This window comes from Hyaena hyaena, unplaced genomic scaffold (assembly GCF_003009895.1).
Source record: "Hyaena hyaena isolate Hyena2069 unplaced genomic scaffold, ASM300989v1 scaffold_73, whole genome shotgun sequence".
NCBI lineage: Eukaryota > Metazoa > Chordata > Mammalia > Carnivora > Hyaenidae > Hyaena > Hyaena hyaena.
Window position 1 is genome coordinate 2,098,255 of NW_024080705.1, and position 25,618 is coordinate 2,123,872.

A 25,618-nucleotide genomic window follows, 5' to 3' on the forward strand; every position below is an offset into this window, starting at 1 on the left:
AGAACCTCTCCCAGATAAATCTCATATTAACAAGATTCTTTTTTTTCTCTCTTTTTTAAATGTTACTTATTTCTGAGAGAGAGAAAGAGAGACAGTGTAAGCAGGGGAGGATCAGAGAGAGAGGGAGACACAGAATCCGAAGCAGGCTCCAGGCTCTGAGCTAGATGTTAGCACAGAGCCCAATGTGGGGCTTGAACCCATGAACCGTGAGATCATGACCTGAGCCAAAGTAGGACACTCAACTGACTGAGCCACCCAGGCACCCCTAGAGTTGGGGCATTCTAATTCCACCATTCCATCATGGCACAATCATACACTTATTAATTAAAAAGAATATAAAACTTTCACTTCCATTGATAATAAAATTGATCATTTGGAAAAGCCATCCTGCTAAAAACAATTAGAAAAGCTGCACGAGGGGTGCCTGGGTGGCTCAGTCGGTTAGGCATCTGACTTCAGCTCAGGTCATGATCTCACGGTTTGTGGGTTCGAGCCCCATGTCGGGCTCTGTGCTGACAGCTAGCTCAGAGCCTGGACCTTGTCTTTGGATTCTCCCTCTCTCTCTGACCCTCCCCTGCTCATGCTATCTCCATCTCTCTCTCAAAAATAAATAAAACATTAAGAAAAATATTTTTAAAAGAAAAGCTACACAAAACATAAAAATATCTGCTTGAAGGCATACGAGAATGAAAAATTGCCATGATAGTGTAAAATTACCATACCAATATTCAGAGGGCAATGAATGAGGTCCAGGAGGGTAAAAATATTTTAAGCAAAAATATAAAATTTGAGGGAAAGAAGTAAAAAGATGGTTAAAGAAAAATGTAACCTTCAAAGTACAGAATCAGTAGAATTGACAAACTCAAAGTGTTTCAATATTTGACTCATGTGAAAAAAGAATTATAGTTTTGGGGGCGCCTGGGTGGCTCAGTTGGTCGAGCGTCAGACTCTTGGTTTTGGCTCAGGTCATGCTCTCACAGTGATCTCGAGTACCATGCTGAAAGCGCAGAGCCTGCTTGGGATTCTCTCTCTCTTCTCTCTCTACCTCTGCCATATTCACAGTCTCTCTCTCGAAATAAATAAACTTAAAAATAAAAAAAATTACAGTTTTGCAAAATCAACCTTTAAGACTCTTAAACAACATCTATTTCAAAGTTTCACAAGTTTGAAAGATAACATTAAAGCCCTTAGCATGACTATTCACAACCAATCTGCCTCTAGGTCCCCCTCCTCACTATCCTCAGGCTTCTTCATGTGGTGCTTATTGCTCTCACTCAAGAACATGGTGGTTAAAATGAGCACATACCATCCATGCCAAAGGTTCTTTCAAAGCCTAGATCAAATGTGTGATCTTAGACAAGTTACTTGACCTGTCTAAGCTTCGGTGTCTTACTTCATTTATTTTTTTTAAAACATTTTTAGGGGCGCCTGAGTCGGTTAAGCGTCTGACTTCACCTCAGGTCATGATCTCACGGTTCATGGGTTCGAGCACTGCACCGGGCTCTGTGCTGGCAGCTCAGAGCCTGGAGCCTGTTTCAGATTCTATGTCTCCCTCTCTCTCTGCCCCTCCCCCTGCTCATGCTCTGTCTCTGTCTGAAAGATAAATAAACTATTTAAAAAAACTTTTTTAAATAAATAAGTAAAAAAAATAAAAAATTATTTATTAAAAAAATTTTCAGTAGTTTTTATCTTTTTTGAAACAGAGAGAGACAGAGAATGAGCAGGGGAGGGGCAGAGAGAGAAGGAGACACAGAATCTGAAACAAGCTCCAGGCTCTGAGCTGCCTGCACAGAACCTGGTGTGGGGCTCTAACCCAAAGAACCACGAGACCATGACCTGAGCCACCCAGGCGCCCCTAAAAACTTTTTTAAAGTTTACTAATTTATTTGGAGGGAGAGAGAGAGAATGAGCTTGAGTGAGGGAGCAGGAGAGAGAGGGAGAAAGAAAGAGAATCCCAAGCAGGCTCCACACTCTCAGAGCAGAGCCGGAAGTAGAGCTCAAACCCACAAACCAAGAGATCATGACGTGAGACAAAATCAAGAGTCAAACAGTTCACCAACTGAGCCACCCAGGCACCCCCTCACTGTCTTACTTTATACACTGAAGGAAGAATGTATACTCAATACGATTGTTGTAAGGATTAAATGAGACAATGAGTTATGTCAGTACTTAATACAGTACTGGGCACTTAGTAAGTACTCAAACATGATAGCTGTTATTAACCCCTTCAGATATCAATGCTTACTGCATACCAGTTCCACATCTATGCTCAGTATCATTCAACTCAACCAACATTTGTTTGGTGGCTACCAAATGCCAAATGCAGCATGGGGAGGGACATGAGGGGAGGAAAAAAAATCCTAGCCTGTTCAAACAACCCAGGGATGAAGAAAGAAAGAAAAAGTAAGAGAAAGAAAGAAAGAAAGAAAGAAAGAAAGAAAGAAAGAAAGAAAGAAAGAAAGAAAGATAGATTAAGGCTCAGGTCATGATCTAGTGGTCCCTGATTTCGAGCCCCATGGAGGGCTCTCTGCTGATAGCTCAGAGCCTAAAGTCTGCTTTGGCTTCTGTGTCTCCTTCTCTATGCCCCTCCTCTGCTCTCTCTGTCTCTCTCTCAAAAATAAATAAACATTAAAAAAAAAAAAAAGATGGGGGGGGCGCCTGGGTGGCTTAGTCGGTTAAGCGTCCGACTTTCGCTTAGGTCATGATCTCGTGGTTCGTGGGTTCGAGCCCCGCGTCGGGCTCTGTGCTGACTGCCAGCTCAGAGCCTGGAGAGCCTGTTTCAGTCTGTGACTCCCTCTTTCTCTGACCCTACCCTGCTCACACTGTCTCTCTCTCTTTCTCTCCTAGAAATAAAATTTAAAAAAATAAATAAATACATTCAGCTTATTTAAAAAAAAAAAAAAAAGATGGGGCCTTTGTGAAGCGCTTCAGTCATAAGAGTGGAACCCTCATTAAAGGGACTAGTGCCTTCTAAAAGCTCCAGAGAGCTCTAGCTTACTCTACCATGTGAGGACACAGCGAGAATGCACCAGCTATGAACTATGAAGAGGGTCTTCACCAGAATTTGACCATGCTGTCATCTTGATCCTGGATTTCCCAGCCTCCAGAACTTTAAGGAATAAATTTGTGTTATTCATAAATGACCCAGTCTGTAGTAGTTTGTTATAGCAGCCTGGAAGGACTAAGGGCTAAGACAGAATTGCAAAGTATTCATGGAAGATATACAAATGGTCAATAAGCACATGAAAAGATGCTTGACATCATTAATCATTGGAGAAATGAAAATCAAAACCATCATGAAATGCTACTTCACATTCACTAAGGTAGCAGTAACCAAAAAGTCATGGGTGGCTCAGTTGGTTAAGCACCAAACATTGGCTAAGGTCAAGATCTCGGTTTGTGACTTCAAGCCCCATATTGAGCTCTCTGCTGTATGGGCGGGGCTCACTTGGGATCCTCTCTCCCTCTCTCTGCCCCTCCCCCACTCATGTTCTCTCTCTTTCTCTGAAAAAACAAATAATAAATAAGTAGACATTTAAAAAAATGGAATAATCATAAGCCTGGGTGGCTCTGTCAAGTTAATAGTCCGACTTCAGCTCAGGTCATGATCTCACAGTTCATGGGTTTGAGTCCCACATCTGGCTCTGTGCTAACAGCTAGCTCAGAGCCTAGAACCTGTTTCAGATTCTGTATCTCTCACTTTCTCTGACCCTCCCCTGCTCACGCTGTCTCTCTCAGAAATAAATTTTTAAAAAACATTAAAAAATAAAAATTAAAAAAATTGGAATAATCAAAAAGTCAGATAATAACTAGTGTTGGTAAAGATGTGGAAAAATTAGAACCCTAATACATTGCTGTTGGAATCCAAAATGGTACTACTACTTTGGAAAACAGTTTGGTAATTCCTTACATTTCAACAGAGTTACCATTTGATTCAGCAATTCCACTTGTAGGAATATACACCAAGTAACTGAAAACACATGTCTACAAAAAACCTGTACGCAAATGTTCATAACATCATTATTTATAATAGGCAAAAAGTGGAAACCACCTAAAAGTCCATCAACTGATGAACGTTCTTACAAAATGTGGTTTATTCATACAATGAAATATTATTTAGCCATAAAAGGGAACAAAGTACTGGTATATGGTACAATGTGGATAAACCTTGAAAGCATTATGCTGAGTGAAAGAAGCCAGACACAAAAGACCAAATACTGTATGATTCCATTTACATGAAATGTTCAGAACAGGCAAATCCAGAGACAAAAAGCAGATTACTGGTTGCCAGGAGCTGGGGGAGGGGAGAATGGAGTGACTGCTGAGTGGAGCACAGGGTTTCTTTTAGAATAATGAAAATGTTCTAGAACTAGATTGTGGTGATGGTTGCACAACCTTATAAACACATTAAAGAACACTAAATTGTGCACTTTTAAAAGAGTAAATTTTATTAGGTGAACTCTATCTCAACTTTTTCAAAAAAGAAGAGATTAATTGTTTAATTCTCCTTTATCACAGTGAAAAAAGTGTCTCTACTACTTGCTAGCCATGGAGAATTAAACACAATTTTTACAGCGGGTTTCTATTTACCAATCTGCAAAATGAGAGTCCAAACACTTAAACTTCATCAATCACTGTCAGGATCAATTATGGTAACATTAAGCCTTTTAGCAGTGTCTGTCCCATAGTAGACCCTCAATATATGTTCATTTCTTTCTTCTTCCTTTCCTTGGCCAGTTTCCTATTTCAAGTCAAAAAAGTTTATTTTTTGTTAAAATCTTATGTATCTAATTAGCAATGAAGACAAAGGTCCCTAGTTGCTAATTCTTTAAAAAAGATAAAAGTTAAACACTATTGTTTTGTTTTCCTGGTTTTTAAATGTTTGTTTTAACATTTCATAATGCACTTGAAAATGTAATTAGGTGGGGGTGCCTGGGTGGCTCAGTCGGTTGAGCTACCAACTTCGGCTCAGGTCATGATCTCACTGCTCATGGGTTTGAGCCCTGCGTCTGGCTCTGGGCTGACAGCACAGAGCCTGGAGCCTGCTTTGGATTCTGTGTCTCCCTCTCTCTCTGCCCCTCCCCCACTAGCATTTTCTCTCAAAAAAAAAAAAAAAAAGAAAAGAAAATAGAATTAGGTGAATAAAGGCATTTTAATTTCTATATTACCTAGGACCAACCTCCCAACAGATTTGTATTAACTCCTAAACAAGTTACTTACACACACATGCACACATGTGTGCACACACCCTCACACACATGTCTTTCTACATCTAAACTGTATCAACTCCACCTACATTTCACGCCTTGCATAAACTGTGGAATTCCATGGTCTTGTCTTCCCACTTCCTCCTGCCTTCATCCTACTTTCGCTCTTCAACATAACATTCACCAAAAAATGGTGTTACATATGAAATCTGATATGAAAGAGGCACTTGTTGAACATCCAACTTCTGTTTAGGTCATCATCTCAAGGTTCATGTTTCAAGCCCCACATCGGGCTCACTGCTGTCTGCTCAGAGCCTGCTTCGTGTCCTCTGTCCCCCTCTCTCTGACCCTCCCCCACTTGTGTTCTCCCATAAATAGATAGATAGAATGATAGATAGATAAGCAATCTGATAGGAAAAACTGTAAGTGTCTAGAATACAGCAAACACCAAAACCCTCTCATTATACAAAGAAAAGAAACTACAATCGTCATCTCACTGGAAACCACAACTATAATTCTATATCACATGGGAACAGTGAAACCAATTCATTCATAAGGCATCTTCTTCCTCCAAAGAAAATGCTTTTGCAGATACTGCAAAATGGTGTGTACTGGCTACTTCCAAGGACTTCAATTACTTTGCTCTAAATAACATGAATCAAGTGGCAAGAGGGATATGGCTGAAAGTAATGAAATGAATCTCTTCAAGAATGTAATAACTACCATGTTTAGGCACCTAGCATTTAGCAGGCACACTGCCAAGCCTTTTATAGACATTACTTCTGCTCCTCAAGGCACAGGTCTGTCACAATGTTACGAATAGGTCCATTCTCATACTGATAACATGGGGAATACCAAAACTCAGTATAACTGGTTTTTTCTTATATGTAGGAATAGTTGTCCATTTCATTCCTTCAAATTTGTAAGAGTGGTATGATTCTCTTACCTGTTTTACTTTTGGGAAGTGAGAGACATAACAGTACATTTCTATTAAATCTGATAAGAGCCATGAACCATCTCTCCAGAAAAGTGCATGTAAAAATAATAAGCTGTAAACTATTATTAACACTGTATGTTAACTATACTGGAATAGGAATATATGTATATATGTATACATATACATACAGCATATAATTGTGAGAGAATGGGACCACAGAATACTGAAGACCATCCTGATTAAAAACCTCTAATGTAGGAGTTCTATTTTTATAATTACTGAAATATTGTGTGAGTGTTAGGATCATTTAAAGTGGGATCAAGGACACTTGGGTGGCTCAGTCGGTTAGGCTTCCATCTTCAGGTCAGGTGTCTCTCTCTCAAAAATAAATAAACATTAAAAAAATTTTTGAAAAGACTACAATTAAATTGGTCTTAGGAATTCTTGTCTAGCAACCAAAAAATATGTGTAAATTTTAGTAGGACTAAAGAACTAATATAATAATAAGAATTTCATTTTATTTTTAATTTTTATTTATTTATTTTTTTAACATTTATTTAGTTTTGAGAGACAGAGATACAGCGTGAGCAGGGAAGGGGCAGAGAGAGAGGGAGACACAGAATAGGAAGCAGGCTCCAGGCTCCGAGCTGTCAGCACAGAGCCCAACGCGGGCTCAAACCCACCAACCATGAGATTACGACCTGAGCTGAAGCTGGACACTTAACTGACTGAGCCACCCAGGCACCCCAATAATAGCAATTTTAAAATTTTGGTTTTTCTGTAATAGATAAAAATTCACCAAGTACCTAATATGATCTCACTAGTATCCAGTCATTAGTTAGGAGATATGCTGAAATGCTACCTCAATCACCATCTTTGCAAAGGCAAATAAGATGTTAACCAAAAAGAATGTAACAGAAACTTCAGTTTCTCATTTGGGAGAAGGAAATAAACCTACCTTTCCAAAAAATACCTTCACTGTAAATACAAACCTCAGGTTTCTAAAAATGGTAAAGATATAGAAACCATTAGGCAATAATATTAGAAAAATACTCAATATTTTGATTAGGCTAATACTTTTAGCTTGAAATAAAGGACTAATGATCCAGTGTCAAGGAAATAATCTTAAGTGGAAACCAAGATTTATCCTGAAAAAAGTTCACTACCATACAAAAAACTGTAAGAAATTGAAGCATCCAGCAATGAAAACTAATTTAGTAGGGTTATGTGTATTTACCATAAAAGAGTATTTTTCACATAGTTTTTAAGTCTTTACCAAATTTTAATTACAAGGGAAAATATGAAAAAAGGAGAAGAAACACATTTACCTGATTTGACTTCAACTATGTTTTTTTAAATGCAGAAAAAATACTGGAAAGAAATAAGCCAAGCCAATACATCCAAAAGGATTGCCTCTAAGTAGTAGAATCATACTTCTTATTTTTCTTGCTCCTAAACTTCCTTTTTTTAATTAAAAAATTTTTTTAATTAACAGGGTTTCTTTGGTAATATTTATTTATTTTTGAGAGAAAGAGAGAGCACACAAATGGGGGAGAGGCAGAGAGAGATGGGGACAGAGGATCCAAAGTGGGCTCTGCACTGATAGCAGAAAGCCTGATGCAGAGCTCAAATTCGTGAACCGAGATCATCACCCAAAGCTGAAGTTGGAGGCTTAACCAACGGAGCCACCCAGGTTCCCTCCCCTACTTTTTAAAACAGGTTTATTTATTTTGAGAGAAAGAGAGTGGGGGGGGGCGGATGGGGGTAGGAAGAGAGAGAATTTGAGGGAATCCCAAGCAAGCTCCCTGCTGTCAGCGCAGAGCTGACATAGGACTAGAACTCAAAACCATAAAAGCATGACTTGAGCCAAAATCGAGAGTCAGACACCCCACTGACTGAGAGAGCTAGGCACCCCCAATGCGTTTTTTTCAAAAGCACACTGCAGGGATGCCTAGGTGGCTCAGTCAATTAAGCATACAACTTCTGCTCTCAGGTCATGATCTCACAGTTCGTAAGTTGGAGCCCCTCAATGGACTCTGTGCTCACACCTCAGATCCCGGAGCCTGTTTGGATTGTGTTGCCCCCTTCCTCTCTCTCTGCTCTCCCCAGCTCATGCTCTCTCTCAAAAATAAATAAACTTTAAAAAATAAAATGTTTAGTGGCGCCTGGAAAGCTCAGTTGGTTGAGCATCTGACTTCTGCTCAGGTCATGATCTCGTGGATTGTGGGTTCAAGCCCCAAGTCGGGCTCTGTGCCTGGTAACTCAAGTACCACATGCATCACAATGCAACAATGACTGGCTACTTTATAAAGAGAATGACTATTGCAGCTTTGAAACCATCAACTCTTGAAATACTATTCTGGAACATAAAAACCAAGAGACTGACCAACTAAATGAGCTATGGAGTTAAGTTCTGCAGCAAAGTGAACATGTACCATACTATGGTGCTCACTATCATATAATAGTATGATTTGGATTATGCCGACTCTAGAAGGAGGGGTTCGCCAGTTCCACACATTTTCCTTCTTGATTAAGATGACATACAAAAATGGAAAGGTAAGATTTGAACCATATTGACAAGATTCCAAAAATTAACACCATAGGTCAGAGTCAATCAAGGTCACCATGGTTTTGTTGACATACTTGGGGTTTACACATGCAAGGATCCTAGACACCAAAGGGTTTTTTTCCCTACAGTCAGCTCTGATCTGAGGTATGCTACCAAAGTCTCAGTAGTGATCCAAAGAGATTCCTTAAAGGCATATTTAAGGACATATAACATCTGCCCTCAATTGAAGGAGTTAGTAGCAAAAATTTGTTCCATATGCCGTATACAACATAAACCAAAATGAGTTCCGACTGTTTAGAAATACTAAGAAAGCAGTAGCCAGGAGAGACTTGTCCCACCTCACTCCCACCAGAATGAATAAAATAAAATAAAACAAGTATGTCAGCAAATTCTGAAATGATAGCTCTGGAACTAGACTGTTACCACACTATTCACAAAATAATGGACACTCAGTGGCTCAATTTTTATCATATAATCCTACTAGACTTTTAGCTTTGCAAGTACAACCTATGGAGGTAATCATTATTCTTCCAGGTAGAATTTGCATTAGCTAAGAATATAGCATGGTAACAGCACATTTTACAGTGTTTTCTAGTATACTACCATTTAATCTAACCAAATATATAATAACCCTTCAATATTTTGGGAAAAAATCATTAACCAGAGTAAATATAAGGGATTATTTCAATTTGGCAGCCAAATTAACATTTAATGTGTGATGTACTCTACATATACCCCAACCATTAAGACACAGATATATAATTCAATACCCTGCCCTCAGAAACATATCAAAAATGGCTATGTCTTGTTTACTTTTTTTTTTTAATGTTTTATTTATTTCTGAGGGAGAGAAAAACAGTGTGAGCAGGGAAGGGTCAGAGAGGGAGGGAGATACAGAATGTGAAGCAGGCTCCAAGCTCTGAGCTAGCCATCAGCACAGAGCCCAACGCGGGGTTCGAACCCATGAACCGTGTGATCATGACCTGAGCAGAAGTCCGACGCTTAATTGACTGAGCCACCCAGGCGTCCCTGTTTACTTTTGTTTTTATACACACTAAAAATTATCTGCACACACTAAAAATGTATCTTATACACACTAAAAATGTAGTCTGGCCAAACACCTACTTTCTGCCTCTAAAAAGCACCCCCTTCCTTTTTTTTTTTTTCTTACTTGTAACATTATCAAATAAATAGGGTAATGCATAGGTCATAAAATGCTAAATTACAATACATAGAGCTTATCCCCAGCCAAGAGAAAAATCCTAGAGGCCTATGAATTATAAAATTAGTGGTTTAAATTATTTGCATTTTGGAATATACAAAAAAGTAACCTGAACTAAACTTGGCAGGAAAATAACATTTTATATTTGGATAAAAAGATATCCCTGGGGAGACTATCTAACCACCTTGTTTTACAAATAAAAAATTTTTCTTTTTGTGGAAGACAAAAATTTAATCTATGACCAAAAAAAAGCAATAGTAGTTAGCGCTTTTTTTTCTTTTAAATGTTCTTTATTTTTGAGAGAGAGACAGAGTGCAAGCAGGAGAGGGGCAGAGAGACAGAGGGAGACACAGAATCTGAAGCAGGTTCCAGGCTTTGAGGTGTCAGCACAGAGCCCGACGTGGGGCTCAAACTCATAAACTGTGAGATCATTACCTGAGCCAAAGTCGGTCTCTTCGTGTCGGGCTCTGTGCTGGCAGCTACCTCAGAGCCTGGAGCCTGTTTCAAATTCTGTGTCTCCCTCTCTCTCTGACCCTGCCCTGCTCAAGCTCTCTCTGTCTCTCAGAAATAAATTTAAAAAAACTTTTTTAAATAAACAAAAAATATTCATTAAAATGCATGATAGGGTGCCTGGGTAGCTCAGTGGGCTGAGCATCTGATATGATCTCACGGTTTGTTGGTAAATTCGAGCCCCACATCAGGCTCACTGCTGTCAGCCTATCAGTGTAGAGCATGCTTAAGATCCTCTGTTCACCTCTCTCTGCTCCTCCCGATTGCACTCTCCCAAAAATAAAAATATTTTTAAAACAAAAAAAAAAAGAAAATTTTTATCAGTAAAACGTAATGGGGGTGCCTGCATGGCACAGTAGGTTACATCCTCCAACTCTTGATCACTGCTCAGGTCATGATCTCATGGTTCACAAACTCCAGCCCCCCAAAGGGCTCTGCACTGAAGCTGCAGAGCCTGCTTGGGATTCTGTCTCTCCTTTTCCCTGCCCCTCCACCACTTTTGCACATGCTCTCTCTCTTTCAAAATAAATGAATAAACTTAAAATTTTTTTTAAACATAATATTCTTAAATAAACTTAAAAGACATTATAAACTCTTATAAACCAATATGAAAAGGCAGAAAAACCAATTAAAGATGGACAAAGACAATATCTAAATGGCTAAGAAGTGAATAATAAGTACCTCAATTTCATTAGTTATCAAGAAAATAAATACTATGTAGTGATGCCATTACACACCCAGCAAAATGATTAAAGTAAAACAAGACAGAAAATAGCAAATGTTGACAAAGATGTGGAGCAAGTAGAACTCTCAAACATGACTGATAGTCTTAATTGGAACAACAAAAGCTAAACATATGCATATTCTATGACCCAGCAATTCCATTCCTAGGAATATATAATAGAATGCACACATGTATTCACCAAAAGACGTTTACGATAATGTGTACAGTAACAGTACTGTTCATTAAGAGTAGAATGGATGAGGGGCACCTGGGTGGCTCAGTCGGTTAAGCGTCCAACTTCAGCTCAGGTCATGATCTCATGGTTTGTGGGTTTGAGCCCTGCGTTGGGCTCTGTGCTGACAGCTAGCTCAGAGCCTGGAGGCTGTTTCGGATTCTGTGTCTCCCTCTCTCTCTGACCCTTCCCTGCTCACTCACTCACTCTCTCTCTCTCTCAGAAATAAATAAAACATTAAAAAAAATTTTTTTAAAAGAGTAGAATGGATGAATGTACTATGATATAAACAAACATACGATGGAACACCATACTGCAAGAACTATAGGTAACATTAGTGAATAATAAGTAAAGAAACCAGAAACAAGAGTTTACAACTGTTGTTTGTTCCCTCAGAATGAACTTCCCTCAGAGAAGTGCTCTCTGTGTTCTCCTCTGCCTCTCCAGCACTTTTGGATGGGTAGACCTATCTACTGCGGGAGTTCAGTGTAAGGACAACATAATACATTCTTCAGGATCAGCTTTGTCAGTGATAAAAGTCATCTTTTGGGGGAGAGGGAGAGCAAGAAAATATGAGTAGCAAGTATAGGGGGAAATGTAAAATAGAATATAAACAGGGGTGTATGGGTGGCTCAGCTGGTTGACCGTCAGACTGTTGGTTTCTGTTCACGTCATGATCTCATGGTTCAGGGGATCCAGCTCCCTGTCAGACTCTGCACTGACAGCACAGAGCCTGACTGGAATTCTCTCTCTCCCTCTCTCTCTGAAAATAAAACATTTTAAAAAATGTGTTTTTAAAGAATATAAACAAAATAGGGGCACCTGGCTGGCTCAGTCAGTAGAGCATGCGACTCTTGACCTCAGGGTTGCAAGGTTGAGGCTCATAAGTGTAGAGATTACTTAAAAATAAAAATCTTTAGGGGCGCCTGGGTGCTTAGTCGGTTAAGCGTCCGACTTTCGCTTAGGTCATGATCTCGTGGTTCGTGGGTTCGAGCCCCACGTCGGGCTCTGTGCTGACTGCCAGCTCAGAGCCTGGAGCCTATTTCAGAGTCTGTATCTCCCTCTCTCTCTGACCCTCCCCTGCTCATGCTGTCTCTCTCTCTCTCCTAGAAATAAATAAAAACATTTTTTAAAATAAATAAATAAATAAAAATCTTTAAAAAAAAAAAAGGAGGAAAATCTCTTCCTTAGAGTTTAAAGCTAAGCTTTAAAATTTAGAAGAAACGATGGAAACCGAATCACCGTTTGGCAGACATCAGGCAAAACTCGCTAATAAATGCAAAACTAGAGAGTAAGTTTGAGGGATTGCAGGATATTTACAAAGTCTCAGTCTCCCTATAAGATATTCATTAAGTATAAAGTGAAAAATACTGACTTTACAATGGAGAATTCTGGAAGATATTATCTTAACCAAGAAATCAAAATTAAGATCATAGGAGTGTCTGGATGGCCCAGTAGGTTAAGCGTCTGACTTCAGCTCAGGTCTTGATCTCAGGGTTTGTGAGTTCGAGCCCTGTATCACAGTCCTGCTGTCAGTGCAGAACCTGCTTTGGATCCTCAGTGTCTTTCTCTCTCTCTGCCCTTCTCCACTCATTGTCTATCTCTCTCTGTCTCTCAAAAGAAATAAATCTTTAAAAAGGTAAGATCATAATAGTGGGACAAACTGACATATGTCCCACCTGATAAGAAGGTATTCCTACAAATATGTATAACCCAAACCTCATCATGAGGAAACATTAAACAGACTCAAATTGAAAGACAAAATAAGTGATCTGCACTTTGTAAAAGTGGCATCATAAAAGACAAATTCTGAGGAACTGCCCTATGACACCCCCCCCAAAAAAAGAGTACATACTGTATGATTCTATTTATATCAAATTCTAAAAAATGCAAGATTTTATAGTGACAGAAAGATACAATTTGCCTAAACAGAAAGGGTGCGGGAGGGGTTAGGGACTACAAAGGGGCACAAAGAAATTTTTTGAAGTGATGGTATTTGACTCTGCTAATAGTTGCAGTGTACACATATGTCATACGTATGTCATAGTTATCAAATTATATACTTTATATTCTCTCTCTCTTTAAAGCTTATTTATTTTTGAGAGAGAGAGAGAAAGAGAGAGAGAGAGAGAATGAGTGAAGGAGGGGAAGAGAGAGAGGGAGACAGAGAATCTCTGCACTATCAGCACAGAGACTGATGTGAGCCTGACTCAGAGCTGGAACCCACAAACCATAAGATCATGACCTGCACTGAAATTAAGAGTCAGATGCTTCATTGACTGAGCCACCCAGGTGCCCCTACTTTATATTGTCTTATCATGTACTTTATTTAGCACCTGTCACCATGCCAAGTCTAGACAGGCACTAGAAAAACAACCTGGGGAACATGTACAAATAGTTGTGGCACAGTGAGAGGCGAGTGAATGGATGGTGTCTTGTCACATAGGGATAGGAAGAATGTGTACCATAAGCATGGACACTGAAGATGGAACATGCATGGTAAGCTTGGGGAAATACAAGTAGCTGGATACTACTGAAACTTCAGGATTAGTATGAGAAGCAGTGACAACAAACAAGACAGAGGTCCGCTAGTCAAGATTTTGAAGATCTTATATTTCATGTTAAAAATCTAGGTTTCACCTATACTTGGCAGGCACCAAAAGCTTTGCACAATTTTTGTTTTGTTTTGTTTTGTTTTGTTTTGTTTTGAGTGAGATTTATCACACATACAGAAGAGCACTAAATGTATTTAGATAAAAGAATCATCAGGGATTTAGAAAGGAAAACTCGAACTGTACTTAAGGAGAGATTGTTCAACATACAAGTTTTTTAAGGAAAGCAAAAATAATATACAAACAAGGAGGGTGACAAAACATAAGAGATTCTTAAATATAGAGAACAAACAGAGGGTTGCTGGAGGGGGGATGGGCTAAATGGGTGAGGTACCTAAGGAAGACACTTGTTGGGATGAGCACTGGTTGTTATACACAGGGGATGAATCACTGGAATCTACTCCTGAAATCATTGTTGCACTATATGCTAACTAACTTGGATTAAAATTAATTAATTAATTAATTAATTTTAAAAATTAAAAAAGCATTTTTAAAGAAACACCTTAAATGCCCATCAATATATGATTGATTAAATGTCTGATCTCTTGTTTGCAATGGGTCAAATAGAAAGTCAGCATTTTTGGACAGATGATTTAAGAATCAAATAGAAGAGACTGACTAAACTTAAGTTCACAATACTTTAAAATTAAAGTATTTAAAAATAATCTATTCTACTATACCTTATTCATAGCAGACACAAAATAAGCATAACTTCAAGTGAGTGATCTAAAAATCATAAAAAATCGAGTTGGCATGTGTTTTAAAGTTCTGAAAAGCAAGTTTGAGTATTAACCAAATTCCATAAAAACCTTTAGTATATGTGCTGCCAAAGCGAGCACCCATAAAAACCTTTAAATAAAGTCTAAGCCAACCAATACTTTTAGTACCTTAGGCTCATCAACTGTAATAATGAGAACTAATGTTTATGTATCACTTTAGAGTTTACACGTCATGTTCAACTTCTGATGACCATTTGATCCTAACTATGTGAGCTATGTAGAGCAAGTGGAAATCACCTGCCAAAATGCGCAATGAAAGCTTTATTACTATTTCACCTTCAAGGCAAATTTTTAAAATTAAGGATACCGCCATTTTATTCTTTCAAAAGAAAAGTTTAATTCCTCTGGTTCCTCAACCTGGGAGGGAGTTAATAAATGTTCCACTGTTATTTTAAATTTAAGTTAACTCTGTAACTTCCAAAGAAGAGACACTAGTAGCCAAAATAAGGCAAAGTGAAAATCTTTGCAAAACCACATTCCATGTAATTGCTGTCTCCATCAAATCTTATAACATACAACTTTATGTTCTAGTTTTGTGAGACAAATTCTAAAAGTAAGCTAATGTATGACTGCACAAGACATTTTTCAGGTAGATCCATAAATTCTTATAGATAATATAACATTTTATCAAAGTCAAGTGTTCTGCACAGATCACTCTAGGAGAGTCTTACAGGCATCTCCCAGCCCATTTGGACATTTACTCACCTCCAAAGACATAGTGGCAGATGGTTTCTTTTTCAGTTCTTCACATTTCCTCTTCTTACAGATTTGATGGCTATTCTTTCTGTTCTTGCAGTAAGTACATTCACCACAATTGGTCTTCTGCTGGCAGGGCTCACACACCCCACACCGCTTTCGTTTCTTCTTTTCCAAAGTAGGTAGCAAAGTTGTATGGGAAGAAGAGGAGGCCCTAGCAATTGAACTTGGCCTAGACACCATTGTGGTATTGATGTCAACCACGCTGGTCATGCTGATCTGGGAGCTACCTTCTTCCAATTTGCTGGGACCAACCTGGGAGAGTTGGGTAATGCCCTGTGAAGCATGGAGGAGTACTCTCTCAGGGCCTAATGTGAATGCCTGAGTGTTACCTGGCAGAAAGCTTATATGAACCTGCTTCTGATTTTCTATATTGCTTATAGTCATCACAGGAGGTACTGAACTTATCTCTGAGTTTAATGATGGCTGAGGAGTGTGACCTGAGCCCAAAGGCAAAATCTGCATAGCGCCCTGGACCTCAAGCCCATATGAAACAGTGCTCTGGGGCTCAGGCCATTCTGGGAGAACATTATAGGTAGCAATTGGGTTTAGTGGAGCAGGAACAAAAATAGGTGGGTCTGAGGCAGTACCACCACCCATTCCAAGGATTTGTTGGTCTAGGATAGCACCAAAGACCTCTCCTTGGACTGGAATAGCACCAGGAATCTCTGGTGTGGCTGGGGTCTCATCCAGAGCCTCTCCATGTACTGGGTTAGCACCAGGAACTGCCCATTGATGTGGGGCAGCACTAAAAGCCTGTCCTATGACAGGGCTGGTATCAGGAATTTCCTGTTGATCTGGGGTAGCTTTGAGTACCTCTTGATTATCCGGTTTAGCACCAAGGGTTTCTTGTTCCGAGCTTGCCAAGAGGAGTTTTATTAATGAGGTAGGATATATTGACCCACCAATGGACAAACAGTTTCTAAGGTCCAATTCAGGTATAACCTTATTAAAGCTGGAGGTGGGGTAGCAATCATGTTCACTTTTGATGGGATCCAGGTAAGAATCAGATAGCTTAAGAGATTCTACTCGTGAACCCAAATCTTCTAACTGAATGCTGGAATTTCCTTCGTAAGTAACCTTGAGGGCTGCTCTTTGGAGCAGAGGAGCACACAGAGTGTCCTGAGCAAACATTCTAGGGGAGTCACTTGTATCAGTCAATGTCTCTTTAGAGAGTAGTCCTTCACCACCACATGTCCCTTCCAGTGAGCCAGAAGCGATCTCTACTGCAGGGCCACTGTGAGTGGAGATATTTATTTTGGAATCCTCCACTTTTTGGGACCAAGACTGGGTTGTCTCTTGGCTCTCACCTTTAGTTAAAGATGCATTTTGTACACCAATTAGATTCTCTATATCAGGAGCAATTAGGGGAACTTGGGTTGGAATCGAATCATTTTCTGAGTGTTTTACTCCTTTGTCAGTAACTACATTATAATCACATTCATGTTGCTTTTCTAAATGCTTAGGAGGTGGAATTTTCTTAGGTTTGGCTATGATCACTGGAGGTTGGGAGAGTCGCCTGCTAAGAGAGGTGCTTCGGAGAGCCATTGTAAACCCATTGCAAGTTAAGGACTCTGGGTTCTGAAAAAGAACCTCAGTCCTATCCAAATTCATTCGTGCCGCTCCAGCTCTTGTCAAAAGGCTTCTGACTGGCATAGGTGTTTTGGGTTCTATTTTTTTCTTAACATCTCTTTCTTGAATTAATTGCTTTAATCCTTTTCCAGGGCTCACAGTCTTGACTGATCCCACATTTTTATTGGCTGGCTTAGATGTCTTCTTCAGTTGGCTGCTTTTCTTCCTGTTTAGATCTTCTCTCCTGACTAATCTGGAAGGCTTTGCATGGCGGGATCGAGACATAGCTACAGAGTAGGAAAAAATGAAAGGGCACAAGGAACAGAGTCATTGGTCCTTTGGAAAGTCTCGCCTCTGAAGAGAATCTGGATGTACCATGATTGAGTTCAGTCGCACAAAATTTTGGTCTGAAATAAAAAAAACATTGAAAGTGAGTCTTTTTCCTGTGTATTTTCCCACTTGAAATAGAATACTAACAATTATTAATTAAAATTAGGGAATGAGAATGTTTACTGCCAAAAAATATATAATAAACACAAAAGATACTAACATATCCCTTAAACCCTAGATTCACAAATAAAGCTCCTTTAATTACTGTGACAACTGACTTAGTTTATGAAGTTCTATGAATAGGGTAAGCATGGGGGTTATTCTACATTAGAAACCACAATTGTTGTAGTTATATGTAGTTTAAAGATAAAATCTCAATCTTTACAAATTTTGGATACTTAAAAAATTATCTATTAATCTTTTTCCTCAGCATATCACCACACAGGTAGAAGTATCATGGTAAAACTAGAAGAAAAAGAGGTTTATATAATTCAAGAAACTCTACTTGGAGATCCAAGAATATTAATACCACATTCCAATTAATAATCTACAAATTTTGAGCTTTACACATGCACACAAAAATGGCATAAAACCTTAGGAGTTAGTATTGACAGATTAGGTTACAGATAAGACTCACGGGTCCAACAAATATCTGTTGAGTACCTACTATGTGTAAGGAAGGCATTGTGGTGGGCACTGCCCAAACCCAGAAATGATGTCCCTCTTTTCTCTTTCACCCGACTTAATCCAAAGACTGCTGGTTCTAAAATCCCTTCTACCAAGGATCCCAAAATTCTCATGATGAATGCCTAGGCAAGGAAATTGGAAATAAAGAGAAAATGAGATAATTAGAACAGTAAAGCATACTAGGCAAGCAACTATTATTTGAAAGGTAAGCAAGAAAAAGGAGAAAATGAAAGGGGTCTGACTAAGAACTATCACTAATTGTCTTTTGGTCTCCTTTGATTGCTTACCCTAACCTAAAATAAGACCAAACTGAACAAGGATGAAGCTCACCATATAAGATATATCAATATACTCCTGAAAGATCAGAATCAAGAGTGGGACAGCTGAGTTGGTGAGGATTCTTTAACAGTTAACAGGTTGTTGGATTTGTAAGTATGTTGTAGGAGAATAGTTACCAAAACCTGGTCTGTAATCAAGTGGCAAAATCGGGGGGGGGGGGGGGGGGGGGGGGGGGGGAGGCAGTCTAAAGATTTTTTTCATAAAGTTGAATTTGCCCATTTTAAACAACTCTTCTTTACTTTGAAATGCCTTCCTGTTTTCTCTCATTTAAATGTCTTTTCTTTAAAAAAAAAAAGTAATAAAAGTCCTTTCTTTTTTTGAAAGAGTGGGGATGGGTTTATTTTATAATGTTATTACTTGGCCAAGTAAAAACTTGACAGCCCTCTATCATTCTCAAGTTGTGCATTTGCTTTTGTTGCACTGATCTGATCCAGTGTGACAGATGCTGGACAGAAGCAGTGAGTTTGAATCTGTGATCACCCACTGTGTCCTTCCACAAACTATTTAACCGAGTCAAGGTTTCTACATCTGAACTGAGGTCGTTTTGAGGTATCATTGGGCTCCTAAAAGGAAAGCCTATGTGTGGTGGAGGAGGGAGCAGGAAGGTAGGGGAAGGCCTTTGAAAGTAAGCAGACTTGGGTTCAGTTTCCAGCTCAGAAACGTTACTAGCCATGTGATTCTGAGAAATTCCTCAGTCTCTCTATACCTCAGTTTCCTCATGTGTAATAGAATAGGAAGCATAATAGTACTGACCTCACTGGGTTACCATGAGAATAAAATGAGATGACATGTGTAAACACTTAGCATAGTGCTGGCATATAATTAGGTGTTTAATAATAAATGGGAGCTAAAAAAGAAAAGAAAGGTTGAGTATTAACTCCAAAATACAAAATAAAAGAGAAAAGAAGCTAAATGGTTATCATAGAATCAGTTTATCCCGCAGTCTGCCATACCCTGCAAAACAAGATTTAGTTCTTTTGTTTCTGTTATCACCTAACACATTATAATAAAAGTAAGCTACACACGCTATAAAAGTCCCCAGAGCACACACTGAGTTAGAGTAAAAGCATTGTGCTGTTTTTACTCTCTCTCTCCCTTCCTTTCTCTCTCAAAATAAATAAGTAACTTTAAAAAATAAAGATAGCCTTCTTATTTATTTTTTAAAGATTTTATTTTTAAATAATCTCTACACCCAATGTGGGGCTCAAACTCATAACCTTGAGATCAAGAGTCGGAAGCTCCACCAACTGAGCCAGCCAGGCACCCCACGACAGATTTTTTTTATTTTTTTTATTTTTCCCCCAAGACAGACTTTTTAATTATTTTGTTTTAAATATTTATTTATTTATTTTTGAGAGACAGATATCAAGTGAGCATGAGTGAGAGAGGCAGAGAGAGAGGGAGACAGAAAGTCCGAAACAGTCTCAAAGCCATTAGTGCAGAGCCCACGAGGGGCTCTGGGCTCAAACTCACAAACTGAGAGATGATGACCTCAGCTAAAGTTGGCCAACTGAGCCACTCAGGTGCCCTACCCCCCCTACTCAAGACAGACTTTTAAAATGGGCATTAGTGATAACATTAACTACAAGAAAAATAAGTTTGATAAATGTGTGCTAAATACAAACACTAGACCAGAGAATACTGAATACTGGAGTTCTTGACATCTAAGCTTACTGCTTTCCCTCTTTAAAAAAAAAAAGGGGGGGAGGGGGTTGGCTTGCACTAACTTTTTGGCTGTGAAAAATTCTCGGATATTTTCTCCAAAGACCACTGTTTTTTGTACCAATATTTTTAGAAAACAAAAGACATTCCAATTCTAATCTCCAGAAAGTCAGCAGTCTTTATAAGGATGTTTTTTCAGATAGCAAAGAGCAATCCTTTCCATTCTTTAGAAATTCAATATCGGTATAAGCTTGCATTATCTCTTGCATCAAGATTACATTTCTAAAAAATTATTAGCAGTATGTAATCTAGGTATTGCAATCAACCACAAAAATTAAAACCCACATGTGTAGGCAAGTAATCTGGATATACCAGAAGGTGTCATGGGATCTGCCTTTGAAAGTAGTGTATAAAATGATCTCAGTCTCATATATTCTTTTATATTTTTAAATTAAAGTGCTTTAGAAATTCAGCCTTGTAATTAAGATAATGTTTACCATTCAAACCTTATCTCCTGAAAAAGAGCCTGCCAAGGAAATGGAAAAGGTATGAGCAACATGGATTGGGAAGATGTGGCCTCTTTAAATGGTAACAGCCTTTTTATGAGATTGTGAAAGAGGCCAATGACCCCTGAAAAACCCAACTGCAGGGGAGAAACCACTGGGTACCACCCAGCCAAAGAAATAGACAATCAGAAACAAAATAAGGGCTCCCACAAGATCCTAATTTTATCACCCAAGGCTCCACTGATGAAATGTGACCTTCTTTTGTGATAAACTAAGTTATCCCCAGGGCTGAACTCTGGGAGGAGAGGTAGCAAGCTTTTTTTTTTTTTTTTTTAAATTTGTGAGGGGAAAAAACAATGCAGTCCGTTCTATAAAATAGGTTCCTATTTAAATATGGAGTTATCCCCACAGATCTCCTGAAACTTATTTTCCTTGTTAACCTGTACACATTAGTAAATGCTCCATTTCCCCTTTTTTTGGTACTTTTATTTATTATAGAGTACTTAAGTCCTACAAAAAGGTATATTTACAACCAAAATCTAATTCCACTTACATTTTTCATTTCTGATGAAAACTGACATTTCAATATTTCTCAAAATCAGTTTTATTCTACCCTAGAAAATATTCAAGAGTCTGAGTGCTACAGAGATCGCTATAGGCTAACATGATCAGAGTAGATAATAAGAGAATAGTGTCCCTGTTATTAAATACTGATCATAGGCCCTAATTATTTGCAACTGATACTATTCTGTGGGTTCTTATTTTCCTGGAAAACACAATGAAACAAACGAATAAACAAAACCTCAACAATTGTGGGATGTAAAACATTAGTTAACAGATCTTTTCACCAGAGGACACCACAAATAAGAATTATTTTTCCTAGAATATCCTTGTGATGTAGGGGGCTGGAGCAGGAGATCCAAGAGACCAACACATAATTTGAAACATGGAAGGACATGATGCCAACATAAAGTAGAGAGTGTAAGGTTAAAGACAGAGGGAAGTTGCTGGAGCAGGCAATAAACATTGCCTGTGTAAGGATTGACTAATTATTCACAAGTTAATTTAATTTAAACTTAACCTAACCAAACTGAGGATCAGCTATTTTCCTCAATATTATTTGAGCGTACTAATAAGTACTCAATCTTTCCCTACAGAGGGCCTTTTTTATAATTATTGAAGTAATTCCCTGGTCTAGAAAATAAAAAGCTGACTTCCTTAACTGTATCAGTTCAGTAAAGGACAATATTGACAGCACCACGTCAGAAAATCCTCACCCACCTACACACCCCCCCCCCCTTCTTCTGGATCTCCCAAAGTCCCCTGGGCAGGAAGTGGCTGAACTGATGTAATCATCCAGCCCGCATGTCAATTTAAAATTATATTGCAACCCTTCCCACCACCAGCAGTGGCCAAAAAAGTGGTGAGTATTTGCATTCACATGGCTAGAGGCAAAACAAGCTCTGATTTCAGAGTCACTCCATTCAGCTCCTTAGAATTTAAAGTCTACTGCACTTGACTGAGAAATACAAGACTTAAAACATTTCTTTTAAAAGGCACCACCTGACTTAGTTTCCTCTAGCAACCAAGTTCTACATCTAAAGGAAGAGGAGGTGGGCGGGCTGCTTGCAGTTCCTAGATAGTCTTCTACCACAGGAAGTGTGAGAGCCCTCTGCACAAGGAAAGGCTGTTCAAGGAAACTCACTAGAATGCCAGCAGATTTAGTCAAAGGCTCCTTCCATATGTAAAACACCCCTGCTGCCCTGCAGAGAGCAAGAAAAAAAGGCCTAAGAGAGCCACAGAAAAGGGAAGGGAGAAGTTAAAATGGAGATGGAATGATTCTTCCAAAAAACAAGAAAAGTATAAAACACATTGGGAATAGTAAAAGGCATTAAAAAGGAAGAAAATGTCTAAAGGGGAAAGGGGAGGGGGCAAAAAAGTAAGGTAAATTTATAGTAATAAAACTAGTATGTAAAAAAGATAACCAGGATCAAAATGCTGAAGACTGAAGGTAGAAAGACCTAGAGTGAGAAGAAAGAAATTTAAGTGTGCAGGGAAAGATAGATGTAAAGAAAGAGTGGGGGAGGGGATGGACAAACCAGATAAAGAAGATTGGAGAGGGAAGAGAAACAAAGCAGAAACAGTGGTGATCCAAACCTCAGACCCATCAATTCTGGAAAACCAGAGCTGAGTGCCAGAGTTAACTCTTACCATTATAATGGTAAGCGATGGTCGCACAGTTGTAAATCTGAGCTATTAATCTGTGCAAAGAGAAAGGGACAGTGTATACTAATAACTCCAGAATATCTTGATCCTGAAGTTTAACTGAAATCGTAACAAGCCTTTAAACACTGTCAGAGGCTGACAACCAACCTATTTAAGATCCCTTACTTGGGGAGGGAAGTGTAACCCAAAACGGATAAAGTCAGGAAACACACCCCAAGTCGCAGTGCCGAAGTCTTTTAGTTCTTGGAACTAATAGGGACTCATCTCCAAACATCTCCTTATCTCTATACCTATCTGCGTGTTCCACCTTTTAATTGTAGTCATACATTTCTGCTCTGCTCTAAATAATTCTTGCCCTAACCGGTTAACAAGCGCCAAATATGTCAAGCATAATACATATATATTTGGCATCCTGGGCCTAAAGAATCCATCGTCTTTATTTTACTTCATCTCGTCGGAGGGGCAGGAGAGGGGAAGGTGAGCACATTTCGGTTCAGGGCCGACCTGAGGCTGCCCTACAGCGCCGCCCTTCAACCCAAGAGGGTGCGGTGCGCAGCGCACTCGGCGGACACTAGACTGTGCACCTTATCTTTAACTCTCTCAAGTCTCAAGGCACTTAGCCTTTATTCTTCATAAGCGATTACCATTATGTATTCTGCAGCTCATTTGGTGCCCGACAGTGGAACCGGGGAGAAGTGGCACAGGAAAGACTTATATAAAATGGTTAATTTGGGAAAATGAATTGGGGGCGGGGGAAAGACTCCTTGTCCAAGCAATATGTGTTCTCTTGGTGATATATTCATTTTTATTGGGCCAGAAATGCACCATTTGTGTTCCCCATTCACGTGGAAAGCTACTGGGGCTGGTCGGTAACTCCCTGACCACTTTTAGTGGACTGCATATAGCCCTTCCAGAAGCTCTATCAGCTGAGGGAGGTGGATGAGGAGGCCCGGGAAGGGAGGAGGAGGGGAGATGGGGGGAGAGACGTCTAGCCCCGTCCCTCCACCACACGTGAAGTGCCTGCGGCCTTGGCCGGGACCGGCCCCGCCCGGGCGGCGACGCGGGTCGGCGGCCCCAGCTCTGCGCACCTCCCACCCCCAGGGCCAGCTCCCGGATCCCGCCGCTGGGACTGACGCGACGGCAGCGCCAGCGCGCTCCGCATCCCGGGGGCGCCCAAAGGAGGTTTTCAAAAGCCATTTTGACAGAACACGAATTCTACTCCCTATTCCCTACTTCCCGGACCGGTGTTAACTCCAGGTCACCTCGGGTCAGACTCTATAAAGTTTCATCCATGAAGTTCCTTCCCCGAAATGCTCCGGGAGGGAAGTGCCAACAGTTTCCCAACGAATCTGTCCCCTACACAAGCACGGGGGTGGGGGGAGAAACACTGTTTGGGGGTGCGCTTGACTGTGCGCCGGGACGGGTTCCCCCACCCGCAACTTGCCCTAACTCTGCCTTCTCACCTTAAGGAGCCAGACCTCCGAGTCCCCTACGAGGCGCCTCGGTCTCCGGCACTTTCAGGGATCCCCGCGGGCACACTTGCCCTCCCCCAGGCTCGGTTTGCAGCGGCGCCTGAGGTCCGAGCCCGCGGAGCCCCCGCCCCCGCTCCCCCCCACCCAGCGCCGCTGGGCCTCGGGGGCTGGCGGCCGCGTCCTCCGGCCACGAGCATTGTTTACCACCCGCAACAAAAGCGCCCCGAGCGGCTCGGGGCAGGGGGTCGCCGCGGGGAGCGGGCCCACCGCAGCGGACCCGGAGGACGCGCGGACGCCGAGCTCCGGCCCTCACTCAGCCCCGGCCGAGTACCGCCCCTCGCACCCCCTTCCGGCCTCGGCGTGAGGGTCCCCGAAACCCTGCCCTCTGCCCCGGCCCCAGCTCACCACTGGCCCGCTCCGGCTCCGAGGGCAGCGCGCGTGCCCCCGGCTCCGAGCCCGCACCAGCCCTCGGGGAAACTTTCCAACTCGCGCCGGTCCCCACAACTTGAGAGCCCAGGGCCCCGGCGGGCACGAGGGGCGCGAGCGGGCCCCGGGCGGACACCTACCGGCTGCCTGGCAGGGTCAGGGCCCGAGACCCCGGGGTGGGCGGCAGCTTTCCAAAGGTCCGCTGAGGAGAGGCAGGTAGGGTTGCATGACTGGGGCGGGGCAGGGGGCTGTCCCAGGGGGCAGATCCGGGAGCTGAGGGCCCGGCGGCTGCGCTCACAAAGCGGTGCGGGAGCGGATTGCGCTGCCACTCCCCGCCAGGTCAGCCCCCCCCCGGAGCAGTAGTGTCTCCCCAGGACAGACCTCAGGGAGTGAAGCGGGGGCTCTGCCTTTGCTGGACCCTGCACCGCTGAGCGAGAGTCAAAACGCGAGCTGGATTTCCCCAAACTGGAGCTGGACTCCCCTCTCGACCCTTACCCCTCCCCTTAGCCCTCCTCTCTCGTAACACCTTTTTTTTTTTTTTTTTTTTTTTTAGGTCAAAGGACAGGGAGAAAGGTGTTAAGGTTTTCTTGTCATTATCTGTTTTCAGAGGGACTCGAGCTGAGAGAAAATTTTAGGGTTTCTAAATTGAATGTTTATATATAGATCAAGGGTGTGCCAGATCAGGGATGACACAACTGAGCAATGGGTGGTGGGTTGCAGACAATGGTAAACTGCCCTCAACACCAAAGAGGCCAGAGGACAGTTGTGTTTCCTTGACTCAACACTTGATGTCTGCAGAGATTGTCATAACATTTTCGTTAGCTATTTGGCCTTGTACGTTGTGGGTGGT

General features: G+C 40.9%; 1 protein-coding gene across 4 annotated transcripts in view; it reads right to left on the reverse strand.

Moving 5' to 3' along the window:
- The window catches only part of TET1 (tet methylcytosine dioxygenase 1), a 128,807-nt gene extending 103,845 nt beyond the window's left edge, over positions 1-24,962 (reverse strand). For all 4 annotated transcript variants that reach the window (XM_039233261.1, XM_039233260.1, XM_039233259.1 and 1 more), the window contains exons 1-2: positions 24,909-24,962; positions 15,498-17,527 (exon numbers count right to left, since the gene is read on the reverse strand). In XM_039233261.1, the coding sequence (XP_039089192.1) occupies positions 15,498-17,405 (1,908 nt within the window). In that variant the 5' untranslated portion in view covers positions 17,406-17,527; positions 24,909-24,962. The remainder of the gene's footprint in view (positions 1-15,497; positions 17,528-24,908) is intronic.
- Between the last annotated feature and the right edge of the window lie 656 nt (positions 24,963-25,618).